Genomic DNA, 22,621 nt, shown 5'->3' on the forward strand with positions numbered 1-22,621 from the left:
ATCTGATGTCTTTTCCCTCTGTGCAAAATTCCATATACTGACATGGGAGAAAGAGAGAAAAATAATACGGAATTCATGACACTGCTGTTCCCAGATCCCAAACCTGTTATAACAATAGCATTGGTGGGCAGGGGGAGGGCAAAGCGTCCTTCCCCCGGGGAATCACCATGGCCCAGCTGCTTCCCTCCAAAAGGAGGAGGAAGAAAAAACAAATGGAGTTTCTTATTCAGATTCAGTGGGAACAAGACATAAGTTATCAAAGAGCAAATCTTTATCAGATACAATATTTCTCAGCACAACCAGACCACACCCTAGAAGGGCTCACAGCCCCACTGTGCCAGGCACTGTACACTCATGAGGTAAAAGGACAATCCCAGACCCATTGCAGTCATGACTAATGACAAGCCACAACAAGTGGCAGAAGCAAGAAAAGGTGCGAGTAGAGGACAAGTTTACAGTACCTCAAGCACGTTTCCATGTAGATCTGTTGTATGCAGCTCCTACCTACCTAACTGTTGGTGAGCTAAAAGATTTTCTTAACAGGTAGTAAATCCTAAACCTTATACTAGCACGCCTTCTGGACTATGAGGTGTTTCCAATTACTTCGATCACTTGCAATGAGAAGTGTTGGGCTGCCTTCTTTAAACTGTTGGGTTTGGCTCTTGCCTAAGTCCAGCAAACTTGTTAAATGCCTCTTAGTTATCCTCACAAATTAATCAATGAGTAATTCCAATAACTGTATTTATGGATTATAATATACCACCATAGAAGAATGGGGAAAAAGCAGCATTTTAAAGAACTTGCATTTATGACAGGCTTTTCCTCTATGTCAGAGTGGGATCCTGGGTTAGCATGGGACAATGCGACACATTAATAATGCAGCTCAATGTGAGATCAGCTGTGGAAACAATGAGAGTGCCAGTTATTGTCACTTGATGCATGGGTGTGTAAAATTGCATGCCATGTTGCACTGACCCCGTAAATGACTTATTTTACCTCTGTAACTTGCGGGGAAGCATTGCATATTGGGCTTCCTCTAAGAAAGTTCTGTGTAATTGGGATGAATCAGTGTAGGTTAATATGTAACAAGGGATATAGTCAATACACAGGCAAGGGTGAGCTGTTCCAAAAGAAAGATATGGGAAAAAGAAAGAGCGAAGCTAACAGTGTCAAGTATAATATATCATCCCCAAACAGAAAAAGGACTAAAAGGATGGGTATGTAAATTAGACCAGCCTCTGGGCATGTCTGATTTTTGTGGTCAGAACTAATACAACAGATAAACTGACCTGACATCAAACTTGGCAGCATTACAGAACTAGAGTTTTCTAAGGATGAATTATTCTTATAGTGTTCCTCCAGCAAAGGAGCTCCAAGTATGTATACACATGCTGTTTCTACACTGTGGAGTGACGTCCTTTGTGACTTCTCTATAGGGAACTCCTCGCAGCTTGATAGTTCACATGCTGTAAGGTGTGATAAAGTGCTTTACATACTTGTGGGGCAAAAGAAAAGAACTTTGGCACTGGAGAGGGGAAGTGACAAATCTATCTCTTTATCTATATATTTTTATATATATAATGATATAGTCCCAAATAAATGCAACTAAGGAATAGTGGCATGGTTACAGATTGCCTTAAATGGAACAATTTACTTGCAAAATACCTATCAACAATATAAAGTTAAAGCATAAACCCAACAGATCCACCAAATCTACTTTATACAAAACATTTAAGGGAGCGGTTTCCAAAAGAATCTAAAGGATTTAGGAGCAGAAATCCCACTGAAAGCTAATGACCAATCCTCTGGAAAAAATATATATATAAAAAAAATCTGAAATGCACAAAACAAGAAGTAAAGAATGCCCTTTGCCCCTTGCGGGTTAGAACTGGAGCACGGTATTTATTCTCACACACATCAGCTTATGTAGCCACATTGAATTATTTGGTGGTGACATGCACACTTCCTCCTTTTTTAAACTGCTGTGATATCAACAATTTAAAAATGCACTTTACCAAAACTGCCCCACTCCCAAAGCCATAGCAATGTGATGGGGTGTATAGACCCCACACTGGAACTGAAAGAGTTAAGGAGCGGGTGACTGCCTGCACTCCCCTCCACCCCCAGCACCTGCACCTTCTGGTCCAGCTGGAGGAAGAGCTTAGAAAGGAGCCCGACAGCTCAGAAGGAGACAGCCAGGGACAGTTCCTGAGAGTTCTTGAACCAGGGAACTGCAGAAGTCTTCACTGCCAGGACGGGGCTACCAATTGAGCCCTGCTGGGCTGAAGAGTCAGTTATTTTCTCTTTGGTCTCAAACGTTGGGTTTAGACTCTCTGGGGGCGGCGAACATGAAGTGGCCCAGGAAAGTCGCCTTGTAGCACTCCAGGGTGCTTGACATCTTTGCATCTCACAGGCCCTGAGGCCGGAGCCCACAGGGCCTGGGCTCCTTTACCAACCACCCTTGTTGAAGAGGAGGGATAAACGTCCCTGCCAGCCCGCTCTCTGAAATAAAGAAGCGTTTCAGACACGGGATATGCACCTGGGAAATGAAGAGCTAGAGCAGTGACCAGCCGCTTACCCAGACTGGAGGGTTTAGAAGCATATGTATGGAGAAGTTGGGTCCACTCATAACAGACCAGTGTCCAACCTGAGAGTGGGGCTGTGCCAGGGTCACTTCCAGTTACCGGAGATTTTAGAAGTTATAATAATCTGCTTCATCTTCTACTGTGATGGGCTTCAGTGTTGAAGGTACACGACAAGTTACAAACCAGAGACTGCACTTTTATGGGAAACATGACAGCTTATGAACACCCTTACTACTGCAGGCAGAGCAGGGAAGAGAATGAACAGGGTTGCCTAGCAAAATAATACTGTAGCATTCCAGAACTCAAAGAGAAAAGAGGGTAGGTCAAAAATGGAGACACGCAACCCTAGGAGAAAACACTCACTAGAACAGAGTTACTGTCCTTCTTCCAAACATATGGGGAGGGGCTGGGGCCGAGAGAGTGATTCCTATCGAGGCGTTGGCTCCTTGTGGACAAGCATTACCATTGATTAGCAGAACAGAGTAGGCAGCAAGAGTTGTGGCTGTTAAACTCTTCTTCTCCCAGCAGTTGCTGCTGTGGCACAAGGAGTCTTGGACGGATATTGCCTTTCTCCCAGAGGCATTAGTAAGTCTCCTGCAACACAGGCTATGGGCATCGATGCTGTTCATGCTTGTTCTGAACAATACATTAGCCACAATAACTTATATCTGAAGCAACCAAATTATTAGCTCATTCATTCTGCCAGAGGGTGAAATTATTAATTCTGTTTTCTAAAACACTAGCCTATCATTTGTCTCTATGTACATATTATACCACGCCCACACATCCAAGTTGTCCCACTTTAGCAATGCCAGTAAAGTTAAAGTGCTACAGCCCCCTAGTGTGGAAACATATACATAGTATAAATGCGTTTATAGGTATAACCTATTTCCATATGGGAAGGGGAATAAGCTATACTGGTATAAGGCACCTTTATACCAAGATAACTGTGTCCACATTAATAAGGACGGGTTTAATTAAGACAGTAAAAATCACATCCTTAACTGACATATGGGACAGGGCCGAGGCTTCTATCCTTGTAACATTACGGTGCCTCTGACGTGATTGTATTAACTCTTGCAATACCCTCAAGAGAAAATATCATTATCCCTATTTTGAAGATGCAAAACTGTACATAGAGTTTAATTAACTTTAATTAACGAGATCACACGGGGAGCCTGTGGTAGAAAGAAGACTCGAACCCAGCTCTCTGGTCTCAGTCCAGTGCCTTAATTCTTCTCCAGTGCCTGCCATCTTTCCTCTCCAGGCATAGTACCTTAAAAGGGCCCTATCTATTTAGAATGGTCTGCTATTCCCAAATACATATTCTTCTGGCATATCCATCAATAAATACAGAAGCACATTTTCAAATGACTCCTTCACAGAAAAACTTGTAACTGGATTTCTTTAATACTACGGATTTTAGAAGAACAGAATCCTAGAAAAAAGGGACCTTGAGAGGTCATCTAGTGCAGACCCCTGTGTGAGGTAGGACCAAATATACCCAGACCATCCCCGACTGTTTGTCCAATCTGTTCATACAGATCTGCAATGGCAGACATTCCACAACTCCCCTTGGAAGCCCAGCCCAGTATTTAACTGCCCTTACAGCTAGAAAGCTTTTCCTAATATAAGAACATAAGAATGCCCATACTGGGTCAGACCAATGGTCCATTTAGCCCAATATCCTGTCTTTTGACAGTGGCCACCGCCAGGTGCTTCAGAGGAAATGAACAGAACTGGTAATCATAAAGTGATCTGTCCCATAACTAACCTAAATCTCCATCGCTGCAGATTAAGCCCATTACTTCTTGTTCTGTAGACGTGGAGAACAACTGATCACCATCCTCTTTATAACAGCCCTTAACATATTTGAAGACTTATCAGGTTCCTCTCTCAGTCTTCTTTTCTGATGACTGAACATGCCCAGTTTTTAAGTGTTCCTCATAGATCAGGTTTACTTAATATTTTCCACTTCTGTGTGGCACCCAGAACTGGAAAAAGTACTCCAGTTGAGTACAGCGGAACAGTTACCTCCCTTTTCTAATATACACAATACTCCTATTAATGCACCCCAGAATTATATTGCATTAGTCTTTTTTGAAACTTCACATTGTTGGCTCATATTCAATTTGTGATCTAATATACAACCCCCCCAGATCCTTTTCTATAGTACTACTGTCTAGCCAGTTATTCCCCATTTTGTGGTTGGGGATGTGATTTTTCCTTCCTAAATGTAGTTGTTTGCCTTTGTCTTTATTAATTTTCATCTTGTCGATTTCAGACCAATTCTCCAGTTTGTCAAAGTCATTTTGAATTCTAATCCTGTCCTCCAAGTGCTAGAGAACCCTCCCAGGTTGGTGTCATCTGCAAATTTGATAAGCATCCTCTCCCCTCCATTATCCAACTTATTAATGAAAGTACTGTCGTACATTGTACTGGAACCAAGACAGACCTCTCTGCACCTCACTAGATACATCCTCCCAGTATGACATCGAACCATTGAAGAGCATTCTTACCCCTCTTATTTCATGCTCTGTTTAGTGAGTATTCAAAAGGTGACTGAAGTATTTAATTTAAAGAGGTCAGAACAATGTGGAAGAAAAGACATGAACATATAGCTGGGCTATAATAGCCAAGAAGGCTATATAAAAGCATTTAAAAATTAGCCAAGAGGTCTTAGATTTTAAGATCAATATGGCTGGGACCACTTTTCATTATGATTTTTTACAGCACCTAGCATAATGACGTCTGCTCCCTGATTAGAAACGCTAGATGATACCACAATAGCAATTACTGGCAGCAAGGATGGAGGCAGGAAACGAGTTGCACAGGGTGCTGATGGTGAAGACAAGAAGCTTGTGTTTGATGCAGCTATCAAGAGGATGCCAATGGAAAGATTTAGACAGAACATGGATGGAGTCAGAACAGTGTGCAAATTACCTGATCTATATCTTAGGTATCTAGTATGTGCACATCACCCGTAGCAGCCAGGGATATGATTTTCTAGGCCCTATGTGATCCACAGCAATATTTTGAATGGACAGTAGGAGGAGGATAGAAGGCCAGAGACAAAGAGACTTCGGAGAAGGAGGTTCTGGCTATTAGCCAGATGGACAGGGGTTGCTGTTTGCCAGAAGGAGAATGGGCGATGGGATGGATCCATTGATGATCACCTGTTCTGTTCATTCCCTCTGAAGCACCTGTTGGAAGACATACTACTGGGCTAGATGGACCATTGGTCTGACCCAGTGTGGCCGTTCTTATGTATTCTTATTTTGTAGTACTCAAGGAAAGATAATACCTGGCCAAGATGAGGTGCGAAGGGAGAATAAAGGATGGCTCTCTGAGATATTGAAGCGTAAATGGTCAGGAACCAGTGACAGTCCAGATATGGAGGTAGGAGAGGATTATTATTTAAACATTTCCATAGCTGTGCATGATGCTTTACAGACATATAGGAAGACGGTGTGTTTACAATAATGAGTTTACAGTCTAATTAGGAGAGAGAAAGGTTGTGGCTTTGGAAGAGAGAGGGATAAAGTTTACAAGTATTTGACGGGTGTAAACACCAAGAAGGGACCCGGCTGTGCAGAGTGGGCCAACAGACTAGTAATGATGGATAAAGTCAGACAAAGGAATGTTTGAGATGTGTTTCAAGAAATAATCCCTAACAGAGATTAGATTGAGTTAATCTGCCAAGAGAATTGACGGAAGCCCTGTCGCTTGTGCCATTTAAAACTACACTGCGCAAAGCGCTAGACAACACGGAGGGAGCTACATTGCTGTGTCAGGGAGATAACAGGCCCTCTTGTGTAGGGCTTTGCCTTCTCCAATTTTTATGAAGGTCAAGGGTAATGTTCTGGATCCCTCAAGAGCATCCCCTGCCCAATGTGGCTTTGTGACTGAGGGCTTGTGCCTCTGTCCATAATTCATAGCTCATGACAAGAAAAAAATGTTTTGGGGAGAGGGTTAGCAAAAGGCTTGACAGAGACAGGGTTCAGACATCCAGGATGGTCTATGAAAGGCAGCCTCTGAGCTATGTCATGCACTTTAGTAAGGCAGCCATTCATCATCATTAGAGACCTTCTTTTTCTTAACGGACCATCTCCTGGGGGAGAATGAAATTGTTTACCAACCCGTTCTGTGTGTTTCTCTTCAAACAACTGTTTAGGAAAACTAGGACGGGGATTCAGTAAGCATATTTAGGGTGGACAGAAGAGTTGGTATCTAGACAACAGCAAGTGAGGAATGGGAGCAGCTGCCCCTCAGTCTCCTGCGCCCCCCGCCCGTCATGAAGGGCCGGCCTGGTGCCCCTCACTTACCCGCTGCTCTCACCCCGCAGCCTCACCCCCGGCCTGGGCCCAGCAGATCCAAAATGTTTGCCTAAAGCTCCAGAATGAACAGCGTGGTCGACAACTTCACTCCCCTGGCAAAATGGGATTTTGTACCATAAGAGCAAAGGTCATCGGTGCAGGAGAGAAGGCTTCCTTGGAGGCTGATCCAAGCCTGTGGAACAATCTCCTCCAGGAACTAAGTGTGACACCCGGTGTCTGAAACCAACACCTCAAAAACCCCCTATTCACCAATGTCATATAATTGTGATCTGCACTGTACTAAGGGTACCTTACCTTGTGTGGTATTATTTAAAAAGCATGGATCTGCTAAACGTTAATTCCCTGTTGGATTGTATGTGCTACCATAGTATGTCAAGACATAAATATTGCCGTAAGTGCTACTAGAACACGTTGCAAGGTGGAAAACTCTCACAAACAGCCTTTCAGGCACAACAATGGCGTGGACAGACAGTGTTAATGGCTCTCTCTCACCCATTAGATTCCATTAACAGGGATGGTTTACATGGAAGACTTCGCTGTAGGAAGCACTTTAGCAATGGGTTTGCTTGTCTAATGGAAACAGCCAGCACGTCACGTGCATGGACTGTTCTATCAAGCTGAAACAGACTATAAAAGGGGTAACGTGACATCACTTCATTTCTCTCTCTCCCCAACTCAACCCCTGAAGGATCATCTGGAAGGAAAAAAAGGACTTTGAAAGGGGAGTCCCAAGATAGGAAGTTTGCCGAGCCTGTGTTTAAGAGATTGCTTGTACCAGCTAACAAGGGTGAGACACTGCTAATTCAAGAGCTTGTTTGTGTGTAGAATTTGGACTGTGATCTTACGTTTATTTCATTTGGTAGCTACTTTTAATCTCTTTACATTTTCCACTTATAATCACTTAAACTCTATTTTCCTGTAATTAATAAACTTGTTTAATGTTTTATTTTAACCAGTGTGGCCTGGAATTGGAGTGTCTAGAAATCTTAGCTCAGTAAAGCTCCTGCATGTCTTCCCCACAACAGAAGCCCATCACTCCTACTTTGAGTATAATATTTAAATTGAAAAAAAAAAATGAAATGTGCAAGACTAAAACTCCTTCTTTTGGCTGCCATGAAATTATTTTCATTTCTTGCTGATTTGCCCCTGACATAACAAAGATTCGTCTTTTCAGTCCCATTAATTTTATAGGCACAGCAAGGTTTTGCCATCAGTTGCTAGCACCCAGGATTGGTTTGCAGGGCTTTTACAGAGATGGGCCTAAAAATCTGAGTCCAGATTTCAAATGCCCCAAAAGTGAGCTCTGCTCAGATCAGGAATGTTTCTTGGGAGATACGGGTCACCTGTTAAATTTGCATCAGAATCTGATTTGGGAATCCAAAGTCTCCATGGTTTGGGCGCATACTTCTGGAAATGCTACAGCCCATTACCACTTTAAAACCACACCTGTCCTGCAGAAAGGGAGGGTCGTTAATTTTACAAAACACCCAATGAATCTCACTCCTGATGGACAAGTGACATTTTAAAGGCTCCAGAAACATGTCATGTCCCCTTTCACTGTCATCCATTTCTGGTCAATGGGAGGCTGCTACAGCACACCCCGCGACAGCACACTGCATGACAGCACACCCCATGAAAGGCGGTTTCAGCTAACTCTTCCTTCCATGCAATGCAGCACATCAGGTTTTGCTCCCTCCCCTTTTGACTGCAGTGGGAACCCTACCGTAGTAAGGAATGTCAGATCACGACCAAAGTCAGAAAATGAGAGCCCTGCAAATCCACAGATATCCACTTTGTATCTGTGGACCATTTTTTGCATATTGGATGTGGATCTCAAAGGCGGGGAAGCTCCTGTCTACAGCTCATTGCTAAGAATACGATTTGGTCATGGAAGTCATGGATTCTGTGACTTTCCGGGAACTCCGGGACTTCTGGGGCAGGGATTGAGCAGCTGTCAGCCCTAGGGCTGCTGCTGAACAGTTGGCAAGCCCCAGGGCCAACAAACAGCAGCCCGGGCTGAACAGCTGATCAGTGGCCGGGGTGGGGGTAGGGAGGGAGGCTAGATGCCAAACATATGATCTGTGGTGGCCCCGGGGCTGCTGCTGCAGGCGCGGATGTGCACACATAAAAGACAGAGCATGGATCATCGGTTAGGTGCAAGTTTATTCTGGTGGATGCAGATCCAAGACGGATCCGTGTTTTTGTATCTGTGCAGGGCTCTATAGGGAAGCGACAAATAGCAAGATGTCCAGGAGAGCAATGCTCAGTTCTGGCACTTGAAAACTGTGTTTGTGCATGGACCTTATGTTCATCATTATCTCGGCAGTTATGAATCTTGATGAATCACTAATGACCTTCCCAGTCAGACTGAAACACTTTCAGCTTCCCCTAATTGGGTGATGGAGTCATACAAATAGACTTACTGTCTTCTCAGACATTAACGAAGACTGGTGCAGAATGCTATTTTTTCCTACCTCTTTCTGGGTTTTGTATGTTACGGGGTAGTGATCCCAAGAGCTGACATAATTCATCACTGCCCGAAGAAATTATGAAAAGCTTACAGGTATGGTCATCTGATGGATGCTCCTGATTTATTCGATCACTCTCCCAGATGAACCCCTAGCAAGTACAGATAATGCAGTGGTAACTTTCTGCTAGAGAGGTAATGCACCAGTGCACAGAACGCACTCTCCGTTTCACCCGGGTAGGGCGACAACAAAATTTGCATCCAACATCCATCCATCATGCCCCAACATTGCATTTGCCAGCTAATAATCTCCTCTCTCTTGCCACTCCACTCCTGTCCCCTTAGTAAGATGAAAACCGCTAGTCTGTACAACGGGAGGATATGCTACATTGAAACCTCAGAGCTAAGCTGTTTGCAGGTGTGTGAGGCTCTTGCTCAGAGTCTCTGTCCTCACTGACTTTGTGATAAATAAATGTGCAGCTAGATATTCGCACTCCAAGTATCTGAATCATTGATAGTTGTGTCTGTCTATAAGTCTGTGGCCTAATTCATAGAGCACTGGACTGGGACTCAGGAGACAAGAGAGCTATTCCCAGCTCTGCCACTGACCTGCTGGGTGACCTTGGGTCAGTTACTTCATCTCTCTGGGCCTCAGTTTTCCCATCTATAAAATGGGGATAACAACGCCAACCTCCTTTTTAAAGTGCCTTGAGATCTGCTGAGGACAAGTGCTATATAGATTATTATAAAGCCGCTGTCCAGAACCCAATCACATGGCATAAAACACGGCGTGTCCTTGTCCTCACACTGAGACACCCACAAAAACAGCACATGTCCCCCAGTAAAAAGGCCACACGGACAGCAATGATGTCTGACCTGACAAGGAGAAAGTTGCCACCAATAGACAGAGGAGAGGTGCTTCCTCCACTCTTGAAAGGCTTGCCGCTGTGGAATGGCCTCTCCTTCACTCGTCTTCTGTGGGAGGGAAGGAGCTCTGACTTTCCTCCCTAAGGCCAAGATCGTGTGAGCAAGGGGATTCTGAGAGGCCCTGGAGGAAGAAGCCCTGGACCCCTCTCTCTCTTCTCCAAAGATGACTGGTTGTAAGGAAGAGACATTCTCAAGAGCAGACTACTCCCTAAAGACAGCGCTGTTTTGTCGACTCCTCTAAGGTGCAGGGATGTGGAAGAATTACCGGTGTCAAAGTGGTAGAAGATTGCTCCCTTAGTAACGTGGGCTGCTGTGCTAACAGATGAGCATGGGCTCACAGCGAACCCTTACCCTGCAGATTATGATCCTGCAGGGAGAAAGGATGTTTTTTGAACTGGCTATCACCACCTCGTCACCGCAGAAAACAGCCAGACCTGGCTGGAATCTAACATCTACTTCAGGTGTTGCTGGGAATCGCGATTTCAAACAGTGAGGTTCAGACACCTAGTGCTCCAGAAAGATAGAGAACCTACGTCTATCCTGGAACATGGGGAAAGCCCTGCTGCCCCATAACACAGCCGTGAGGTGTCTCCCTGCTTCTCAGATCTCACAAGCCTGCCCGCCTGCCCATCCCCAAGCCTGCTTGCTGGAAACACGCTGAGTGATTGATTGTTCCCCCATGGCGGGGCTGGCAAACACATCTCACTTCTTCTCACTTGGCCATCATATCATCCTATTGACCTGATCCCCGTGAACAGTTTCCAGTCCAGAGCCTGCATGGATACAGGACCAGGTGCCAAGCACTCAGTCAGGGGCACATTGTCACCTTACTCCTCGCCTCTGAAGTCAACCACTGGGAAGAGAGAGCTGCTGTCCCAGGCCATCTTTCCCATCATCTTTTTCCAAGGCTTTCAGGGTCAAGAAAATGTCATTCAAGGTGAAGAGATGGGTGACACTGGGTGCATTGCAGGGGAGCAGTCTTACTTACTAGACTCCTGTGAGTTTTGCAATATGACTGAGATCCTTCAAAGTGGACTTGGGACAGGTGTTAACCTATAGCAGCTCTCTGCATGGTTTAGTCTGGGTACTTAGGTAATCTGTTTCAGGAGATATCTATTCATGGACTTCTCATTCTTGGAAGAATAACATAATCCTCCCCTACCGTCCCCCGCTGACGATGCACCTCAGCATCTCAAATGAGTCTCAGGTTTTCTATCCTCACCTTTTTTATCTATTCTATACACTAGGTCTTGTCCTTCTGGCTCACAACATGGCAAGCCCCTGATTCCCTCATCCAGGATCTCTGGATGGTGGGCCACAAGCACATGATTGTGTATTTCATTGCAGGTTTTTTGGTGGATTCTAGGGTTATTGCGTGGGGAGGAAATCAGGACCATGAACTAGCACTGGCTCATGCTTCTCAAACAAAATGAGTTGACTCTGTGGTCATCCACATTTTCACTATTGTCTACCCGAGGGGCAATGATTTGCTCGCTCTGCTCTGCACTGGCTTATTTAAGCATCTGAAACACAACTTGAGATGGTTCCAGATGCTCTTGATTGCCGCTGTTTCTGTGGTGTGTTAGGTGAGGCCTCTGGTGCACAGACACAAGATGATGTTCAACCAAGACACCAAGTAATTTCCACTAGTGACTGTAATGAGGTGTGGTGAGATCTATCAGCAACTCTGGAGCAGTCAGGAGGTGAGGAAAAACATTTCTGAGGGAACAGGCATCAACAAACACACACCTGGAATGGATGGGCGTTATCCCAGGTGGGGACTCTGTCTTGCTACGCAGATACCGCTGCTGGTGTTAGTATATGAAACCTTGTTTTGAGGCCTGGTAGACTAAGAGGAAACCAGGTGGATTTTTTTCCTGACGGGTGTCTCAGTTCAGAATAAGAAAAATGACAGATGGATAAAGGCAAACCAAGCTCCTCTTTCTTATATCACTTCCAATATTTCACTTAGCGTTCCTATGTGCTATTGAAATAAACTCACAGCTTTGCCAATCATTCAGACAAACAAGGAGTCAATGTTGCTATTAGACTATGCCCTCAAATCCTCTCCTGGCCTCATTACACGGTCACAGCATGTTAGTCATGCTATAGCTAAGAGTCCAGAAAAGTTTGTGGCATAAATCTGTGTTTTAAGGGGCTTTCAACAATTACAAAGAGAAAATCATTTGAGGTTTAACTTGGTGTAAGATTTTGGCTGAAGAGGGAAACTGATTGGGGGTCTTTGAATAATGAAAACAAAAAGATGTCTAGGAAGGTGTGTTATGCTCCTATGACCCCACAATGCCTATATAACAGTATGGTGTTTTTCAGGGTCTGATAGCTAATAAAACCAACTGCAAGAGTACTAATCACACACTCAGGTGCACACGTGGCCCCTGATTCTAGAATCAGATCCACCTGGGTAGGCGCTCCTGACTGTATATACAGGAGTAAGGTTGTGGCTAGTACAGATCACATATCAAACAAAACCAAAACAGAGCACTGACTGTACGGTAAGATGGTTGTAGAGGAGAGGGTGGAATTTTTCCATAGGGGGAGAGCTGAATCTTGCACGTCCTTTTCAGAGTCATGCCAAATTTCAGCTATCTGTATAAGGCCTCAAGAGGATCTGACTGCCTCACAAGCATTAAATGTATTTATCCTCGGAATTCCACTGAGAGGCAAGGAAGTGCTATTAGGCCCATTTTATACTTGGGAGAGTAAATGGTTTGCCTAACCAGAGTCATACAGGAAAAGGCTGCGGCAGAACAGTGAACAGACTCTAGGTCTCTCACATCACAGATTGACACCCTCCCCATTGGACCGTCCTTCCTCTCCCCCCTGTTACTCATAACTTTCCTGCTAATGCACTTTCAATGGCCAAGGACTACAGAAACATTTTAAGAATTAACTTCGTCCCCACACACGACTCAGGTCCTAGCCAGGTATCTCAGGACACACAAAACTGATTTATGGGGCTAAGATTTTAAAAGAGGCATCCCATCTTGCACCACCAGGGCAGGGAGTAGGACAATTACGCTGGGTGCCAGCTTTCAGGGGGCATCACACTCATCTGTTTTTGTTTTTCTCTGATGATTGGCTGACATTTTTCCCCCTCATCCATGCAGGGGCAGAGAGGGGCACCAAAAATGTTTTCCGTCCTGGTCAGCAAAATGCCTCGGGTCATTCCTGCCTGCACAGCCTCTTTCTGTCTCTGTTCTCTTAACCTTTAAAACACCATCTCCATGGATCAACACATGCAACTCCTACTGATATCCATGGAGTGTTACTGAGAACAGAGGCCAACATTATGGCTCTAAATATAAACAAGGAGCCCAAAAATCAGGAGGAGAGAATGTTTACCACATTTGACCCACGGGCTTTTGATAGCATGTTGACAAAAGGTGATGTGTCGGTGCCAAGCATTACTGCTGTAATAAAAGGCACATAGGAGACTCTCTGGAAAAACTGACCTTCCACTTGACGGAAATGTAATAATCCTTTTAAACACTGTGTGGCACGTGTGTCTGAATGGAGGGGATAGGGTCAGAATGCTGCTGTCCCACGACACCTCCTTACAAAAATTTGATCCAGTATGGTCTTTGCTGTCTTACTCCAGTGGCCTGTGTGACATGCACTATCTACAGCAGATCAGTGCATAGAGGACCAGTGGGACAAAAAAATCTAACTTGTTTCAAGACTGAGCTCCGATGGTATGATGAGGGTGACGACAATGGCATATGGCCCATCCACGATCGCTATTAGCAAATATCCCCAATGGCCGAAGATGGAACGCTAGATGGGGAGAGCTCTGAGAATTCTTCCCCAGGTGGCTGGTGGGTCTCACCCACATGCTCAAGGTCTAACTGATTGCCAGATTTGGGATCGGGAAGGAATTCTCCCCCAGGTCAGATTGGCAGAGACCGGGGTTGCGGGGAAGTGTTCACCTTTCTCTTCAGTGAACTGCTGACTTGAACTAGATTCTCTGCAATTTGAAATCTTTCAACCAAGATTTGAGGACTTCAGCAACTCAGCCAGAGGTTATGGGTCTGTTACAGGAGTGGGTGGGTGAGGTTCCATGGCCTGCAATGTGTAGGAGGTCAGATTAGATGATCATGAAGGTTCCTTCTGACCTTTAAGTCTATGGTAGCTAGCATAACCTGAAGAAATTTGTAGCCACGTATCATCAAAGATAGGAACTACAATGCACATACTATTGACATGCTTTGACTCTGTAATTTAACAGAACTGTGTTATTTTAACGTATCTGGAAACAGAAATTCATTTTTACTGGGAAAATTGACTATCACTCCTAGCTTTTATGATTATCACTAATAATGGCAGAAAATATTTTCTATTACAAAATATATTTTCTAAATTATAAAAAAATATAAAGCAGCTTTCAGTTGGACCTGATTGAAGGGACTTTGAGGGGTTTTTTCAGACTCACAAGAGAAACAAGATTGTCAGTTTTGCTCTATTCATATTTGATTTGACATACTTGGGGGAGAAAAAGCATTTCAATTTATAAAAACCCAATGGTGGTGAACAAATGTGGAAAGTCACTGACTTTACTTTTCATGCTGATCTTGTTCTGCGACTGCACCAGTCACTAAAGTCAGCCACTGGTAAAAAAAAAAAAAAAAAAATCTAAGGAACTGCACTATTCATGCACGTGTGTTCGTATGTTACAAACCATCCATCGGTTCAGAGACAAACACACACAACTCAAAAGACATTAGAAAATATTTTTAGCTAAGACAACAGCCAACAGAGGGAGATACTTTCTTGTAAGACATTGATACAAACAGGCATTTAGTACGTAAGCCACAGTGGATGCTTGCAGGATTTTACCAACTGGAAAGAGCATGAATATTCCCTGGCATACGCTTTAAAAGACAGTTGCCTCCCCTTGGATGCAAGCAGGTACCCGGCCCTTCTGTGGGGAAAAGAGCATCACTTGGTGCCCAGCCAACCTTCTACTTCTTGTTCAGAGGAGCTCCTCGCTCCGGGAACCCTGTCGGGGTCCAAGTTGCGGGAAGCCCACCACACTTACACCTCTCTCTTGCACGCACTCTGAGGAAGAGCTTCACTTGGACCTTTAACATGTAAAGCCAATGCTGACGGAAGCAGCCTTACCTGTACTGCTGGATATGTTAACATCAATACTGATATCGGATATGCCCCCGCCTTTTAGGGACGCCACACAGGTGTACGTCCCAAAGTCAGTGAATTTCAAGTCAATGATGTCCAGGTTGGTGGTGCCCGGGGAAACATCAGGGTCCGTCTGGGTTATGACCATCCTCTCGGAGCTACGCAACGGGCGTCCATTTTTAAACCAACTAAAGGTGAGCTCCTCTGAAGGAACAGCTTCCACCTGGCAGGAGATTTTCACCTCGCGCCCAATCTGGATGTTGTCGTCTTTGTGATAGGGGTCAGGTGTGATCCAAAACCGTCCTTTTTTCAAGGCTAAAATATAAAAAACATACCCACCGTCAGTCTAACATGGCAGAGCTCTTGCAATCTGAGACCCGGATCCTGCAAACACGTATGCCCACGCCCAACTTTATGCATGTAAATAGCCCCACCGAAGTCACTGTAAACTATTCATGTGTGTGAAAAGAAGCATGTGCATTAAATGTTAGCAGGATCAGGTCCTTAATCACATCATCCCAGAGGCCTACATATACACTGCTAAAGCTCTTGCTGTTGTCATGCAAGCAAGCAATAGATAAAGTACATAAATCTGGCTGAGCTGCTGACAGCTGAAGGGTAATAAAAACAGCTTGAGATTCCTCAGTGTTGACTATGTATCTCTCTAGGAATATCCAGGCCCCCACCCCACTGGCATATCAGCGCGCCTGAAGATAAACTGGCTGAAGATAAGAAAACACAGAGATCAATCTAATATCACTGAAATGATCAGCAGTGTCACCTCAAATCTGTCTGCAGATGGGAACAGCCATGTGGAACAGCTCTTTGCCGGTTCGTTACACGGGAAAAACAAACTCACTCCTGGGCTAAAGTCCTCCCTCAGGTACATGTGTGTTCCCCCCCCAATGGGCTGAATTCCCCCCTCCCTCACACAACTGCAAAGAGGCAGACAGGCCACAAGCTTGCTCCAATGCGGAATCCACAGCCAGCAATAGCAGCCCTAAAAGGGCCCTGATACGAAGCACACAGGGAGTACGGATGCTCTGGTACGAAGCACACATGGAGTACGGATGCCCTGGTTCAGCATATCTTCTGAGCAGACTCCCTTAATGGGAAGTCTCCCTATAAGAGACTGTGCAAACACAGCATGCACTATCCCTCGGTGGGGCAGAGTGAGGCATATGCACGCACACAGCTGGGGACAGAATTTGCAGTGACAGAGCTTGCCACAAGCATCAATAGATTTGGGGGGGGGGGGGGGTTAATTAATAACAAAAGTTATTTTCTTCAATAAACTGGGACGAGCATTAATTAATTAATCCTCACCCCTCCAGCCAAGCAGGAGAAGTAGTGTCCCAATTTTACAGATGAGGAACCTGAGGCAGAGAAATTGAGGCTTAAGGAGACAGTGCCAGAGCCAGGATTAGAACTCCGGCATTCGAGGTCCCAGCCAAGAATGCTAACGACTGCCCCATGACACTTTCTCGAGGCAGGCCAATTGGCAATCCATGAGAGGCACTGGAGCTTTCACCAGTGCAAATTCAGCAATTTGCCATTAAAAAAAGCAACATTTGTTTCAAATTTTTTTGGTTTGTTTAAAGCAAACATAAAACTAGAGCAATTTACATTAGCAAAACAGTTGGTACGATGGTAATTTTTGGAGATGTTCTGGAGTCATCCGTTAAGCTCTTTAAATATGCATAACTCCTGAAGTACTGCATATAAATGTTAGTATATAATCTTTCTCTCTCTCCCCACCCCTCCCACCACACACACACACACACACACACACACAGAAAAGCCCCACAAGGAAAATAACGGTTGGAAATTTTATAAACAAATATTCAGGCTAAACACAAAAACTGGGAGACAAATATTTAAATCTGACATTTCTGCAGCATTATCAGTGATTTCTTAGCATAGTCGAAAGTATGCTAAGTTTCTTTGCTTTTTTCCTTTATGCTTACAACTGCTCATACAGTGCTTCATGCATGGAGCATTCTGGGGTGAAATTAGGACATATCGCAGCATTCTCCCGTCTGGCCTCATGTATTTAGATGCTTTCAGCCAATGAAGTGTGACATTGGTACAAATGGTAAAGGCTGTGTGCTGAAAATGTTCTTGTCAGGAGACCATACTTCGGGTAATAAACAGTTTGCACATATACAGAAAGCATAATAGTATGAAATAGAAATAAATTTATGAGGTACAAAGCAGGCTACGGGAGCATCAACTGTCAACGCTTTATATCTCTATGAAGTTTTGAAACTGTTAATTCAGGCTCATTTTTGTTAGCTTAGCAACTCTTTGAACAAAACTGCTTTGCCGCTAACAGAAGTGTGTCTGAATTAGCATTTCCACCACTTTCTACCGCTATAAAGGGGCTAATACTTCATTGATAATATTTTTTAATTTTATTTTTTCCTTTTCTATTTTTTTCATCCTCTACACACAAATCTAAGAACCTTTCAAAATCAGGACAGGTGCCCGCAGACAGAAAGAGATGGACAAACACACAGACAAACACAGTAACAACTTTGGTTGGCGAAATAGCATAATCATCTTAATTAGAGAACAAAAGAATTGATTTGCTTGTAGTGATGGTTAGATAACACAAAAGGGTACCTGGAAACTCGTGTACTTCATTGCTGAGGTATTTGGATGGCTGGTAGGTTTCTAATACAATATTTATGAATCTTGAACGTTTTACAAATTTTAGTAGGAGGAAATTCATGCCAGAGTGTGTTAGACATTATTTATCATTTGTTATTCTGTTTAAAAGTTGCAATCAACCACACAGGAAGCAGAAACCATTCCTTTTCACTTAGTTGACCAATTCCACACAAGAAAGAAAAACTGAAAATTGTCAAAGTGAACAGGTGCAGTTGCTAGCGGTAATTTGTTCCAATACTATATCCCACAAATACATTGCTGTAACAAATGCACTCATACCAATACTTTGCAAACAGAGAAAAGAAAGGCTAAACAAATGACGTAAGGAATAATTCTATCAGCTCTGTTTGGTAGTAAAATCACGCAGCTGGTTTCAGTTCCGAATCATTTTTTCCTTGCCTGCACATATATAGTGAGTTACAGCAGTTTCTCCTTCCCAGCGAATGGATAGCAGAGTTTAAAAGAAAGTTTTAAATCTCATCCATTCCTCATTTTGGGTAAAACCATAAAAGCATCTATAAACTAAGATAAGGGGAAAAGGAATCTCAGTTTTCAGGCCATAAGTTGATTGCTTTATGGGTCAGGAAAACGTCTTTCATTGCCCACGTACTACATTGCATAGTTAGTTACCAGCAAGTGAGTTATGCTTTTATTTGCTGGCTTATTTTTTCTTAGGCTCAAGCATCAGGTATTAGCAACAACCGGTGACAGGATACTGGACGTGACTGACCAAGGTTCTGACCCGGTATGGAAAACCCTATATTTCTAAAACCACCGTAACGGCAGTAAAGGTTTTCGGTCAGCTAGGCCCCAGGGATTGCTATGCAGCAGACACCTTTGCCAAATCTCGCTCCGCGCTCCCAAACAAAGGAGATTCACAAGCACAGTGCATGAGCCTATAGATCCCATCAAATCTGAGCCAGTGAAACCTTCTGCTCTCCCTTCTGCGCTCCACACACTGCGCATTCCCCTCACACTCCATCCCATTCTCCTAGCCCTCCAGCATGCATCACAGCCATCACGAACAGCGACAAGGACTCCGATTTGACACCTGGCTAACAAGAACGTCTCTCTCTCCCTCTGGTCGTTTTCTCCAAGAGCCTCACAAAACCTGCACTGCCATCACACTATGCCTCTGTGGCCAACACTAGGGGAACAATTTTGGTTTTATAGCCATAGCCTGAAGCATCAATTACTATTGTTAACCGATAAACATCCCTGACTCCCTAACGTCACTCACGCGCCGGGACACGCGGTTTAGTTCCAGCATTAGGAGTTCTCAGCCTGCCCAGTCTGTGTTGAAAGTAGATTCATTTACCTCAGAGTCAATTCCTTTCTGATTACATTGTCTGGTTACGTGGGGCAGCTCTAGTCACACATTTTGCTTATAAAAGACACAGGAGCAATAACCAAAGCTCTCCGTGTTCCGAACATTTTTCCAGGGACAATTGTCAAAATAAACTGAAGCTCTTCAGGCAGCCACACCTTCCTTCCCCAAAAACTTCCTCACTCACCCAACAGACTCTGCCCCTCCTGGGTGCTGGTTTTCAGGTGGTTGCCAGGTGCCCAGGGTAAAGAATCACAGAAAGAGTCATAGAATCATGGAAGATGAGGGTTGGAAGGGACCTCAGGAGGTCATCTAGGCCAACCCCCTGCTCAAAGCAGGACCAACCCAAAATAAATCATCCCAGCCAGGGCTTTGTCAAGTTGGGCCTTAAAAACCTCTAAGGATGGAGATTCCACCACCTCCCTAGGTAACCCATTGAGGTGCTTCCCACCCTCCTAGTGACAAAGTTTTTCCTAATGTCCACCCTAGACCTCCCCCACTGCAACTTGAGACCATTGCTCCTTGTTCTGTCATCTACTACCCCTGAGAACAACCTAGCTCCATCCTCCCTGGAACCCTCCTTCAGGTAGTTGAAGGCAATTTCTTCTAGGGTTGAACGAGGAAATTCATTAGAAGAAGGTGCTATCTTTAATCTGGCCTATTTCCCTCTCTGCTTCAGTGCAGAGGTTCTGGCTAGCACTCTCCGCAGCCTGCTTCCTACTACAGATGGAAGGAAGGCACAGTACACACCCTCACATAGGGAAAGTCTAGGGATTCGCTAACTGCGCTCATCATCGGTATTAACTTGGGAAGAATCTCCCTCCACACTTGCAAACGTTCCCCTGAGAGAAGAGTCACGGGGAGCTGAAGGCAGGGTTCCCAAGGCTGCATGACTCCCATGGCAGAGTCTTTCTGTCATGAAGGCTGGAAAAGCAGTGAACAGCGCTGAGGCGCTCAGTTTCCACGCCAATATCCCGACCCTTGGTGCATGGAGCTAGATTCAGGGGATTTCCCCATAGTTGCTGGACCTCCTGTAGATCCAGGAAGCAAAAGCCTACTCCAAGATCGGAGGGTGTGGAAATCCCAGTTCTGTAGGCTGGATGACAGTCCTCAGGGCATTTAAGTTTTCTGCCAATGCACTACCCTCTCTCAGGAGCACCCTCCCTCAGTCTTTTAGGAGTTGTAGTATTATCTATCACTTGAACATCTATTTTCAAGAAGGTCTCAGGGTTTACGTGCATGGATGACCTCAGTAAAACAGCTCTTTGTCCATTCCTAGAGCACATGCTCTTTGAACAGGGCCAGATTTGAATCCTTTCCAATGATCCCTTCACCTAATAGCAGGTGTATTGATATATTTCATTGTGCCTTGAGTTCTGGCCGGGAGTACTCTGCTTGTTTTGTTTTGTCGCTCCATCAGTTCCATTCAGGGCACGTTTTCCAGCTTTTCTTCACAACCCTGTGGGTTAGCCACAATATTTAAAAAGAAAGAAAACTTAGATTTGGCTGAAGTCACATGACTCTGAGAGCTGGGGCCCTGGAGACGTGCTTACAATATCTAGGTCCTGGCAAGGATTTCTGCACACAGCCAAGAAACAGCGCTGGAAAATATGGCAAATTGTGCCGAATGTCCATAACTGCCCTGTGAACATGTTCAGCAGATTGTTAGTGTGTCTCTGAAGAGACCCTGCAAAAGTGTGACGTGATCGAATAAAAAACAGAGGCAGTGATCTTCTCCCTACTTCCCCAACTGGTTCTTACAGCTAATTACATTTCAAAGTTATAAAATTCATTTAAAGTGTCTCCACGAAAGCCTATTTGCATTCAGCACACTGAGGTATATCTTCCCCCCCCCCACCTCAATCAACCCCAACTGCTCCTTTAATCCATCAAAATGTTTCATATCTTGCAAGTGCACATTTCGAGATATAGGACGAGCACCAAACACAGTCCTTGAATACATTAGCTGCCGCACAATTTGCAGGCTCTGATACAATGGTTTCCTGGCCATCGCCTGCCTCCTAAGCTGACACAGGGGTCTGGGGAATGTTTGGCTTTGTGCTTTCTGGGGTTTGTATCTGGGCCCGTGTGGAGCCTGCAGCAACTGCAATTTTCAGTGGCAGAGCTCGGCAAAAAACTCATTTGACCCGGGAATGCACAGTCAGACTCCATATGGGTTCGCCCCGCATTCACAGCCAGCTGTGGTTCTGTTTGAATGTTGATCGTGTCCCGCGAGCCTTTCGTGAAAGCTGGATCGAAACTTTGCTTTCTCTCCTTCTTTGTCAATATTTTGAGACGGTCATCTGCTGGTGCTAAGAGCTGATGGAAAGAGCTGCACAGAAGTGTGATTTGCACCCCCCTCCCAACAGCTTTTATTGGTCCTACAAAATCTGGAACTAGGCCACGTACTCTCGAGCATCATCTTATTGGCACCGGATCTAATGACTGACACGTCAATAGCGCTCCTGAAACAGCTGGGGTGCTCCGAGGGTTTGTCTACACTTCGAGCTGGGGGTGTGATTCCGAGCCTGAAGAGACACACCCATGCTAGCAGCTGGTTGCACTACCATGCTAAAAAGAGAATGCAGCCCCAGAAGTGCCGGCTAGCACCTCTGAGTCTGGGCCCATCAGAGACTCCAGGAATGTGCTCAGGCCAGCTAGCCGGTCCTGTTGCGTGCGCTGCCCCAGCTGCAGTCCATTTGTAGGGCGCAAGCTCAATCGGCTTTCACACGAGTTTGTCTTTTCGTGCTGGCGATCACACCCCCGGGTCCAAGGGTTTGAACCGTGCTGATAGGTAGGCCTTGCTGGCATAGAACCCACCCTGGGGATAGCAGGATCAACAGACATTGTTTTCATTGGGGGGGGGGGGAGGGTCAGTGTTGATCAGTGTCTACGTTCTCTGAAACATTTTCGACATCTGCTAATTTCTCTCCCTCACACACACAAATAATTCTGTAGAAGAGGAAGAAAAATCACATCTTATTTCCTTTTTGGAGGACTGGGGGAAGAACGTCCAGGTCTATCAAGTCTCTCAAACTAAGTGGAAACGATTCCTGATTTTATTTTTAGGGCAGGGGGCCTGTACAGAAAGCCTGAGCAGAGGAATAAAGGCCTAATCCGGAGCCCATCGAAGGGCCTGTCTACACTGCAG

General features: G+C 44.8%; 1 protein-coding gene across 2 annotated transcripts in view; it reads right to left on the bottom strand.

The window, feature by feature from the left end:
- MDGA2 (MAM domain containing glycosylphosphatidylinositol anchor 2) overlaps nt 1-22,621 on the bottom strand; it is a 628,431-nt gene that overhangs the window by 230,286 nt on the left and 375,524 nt on the right. For both annotated transcript variants that reach the window (XM_067554719.1, XM_067554718.1), the window contains exon 7: nt 15,456-15,785. In XM_067554719.1, coding sequence (XP_067410820.1) covers nt 15,456-15,785 — 330 coding nt within the window. The remainder of the gene's footprint in view (nt 1-15,455; nt 15,786-22,621) is intronic.

The sequence above is a fragment of the Emydura macquarii genome, unplaced genomic scaffold (genome assembly GCF_026122565.2).
Source record: "Emydura macquarii macquarii isolate MOO-44397 ecotype Brisbane River unplaced genomic scaffold, CSIRO-AGI_Emac_v2 contig_1551, whole genome shotgun sequence".
Classification (NCBI taxonomy): Eukaryota; Metazoa; Chordata; order Testudines; family Chelidae; genus Emydura; species Emydura macquarii.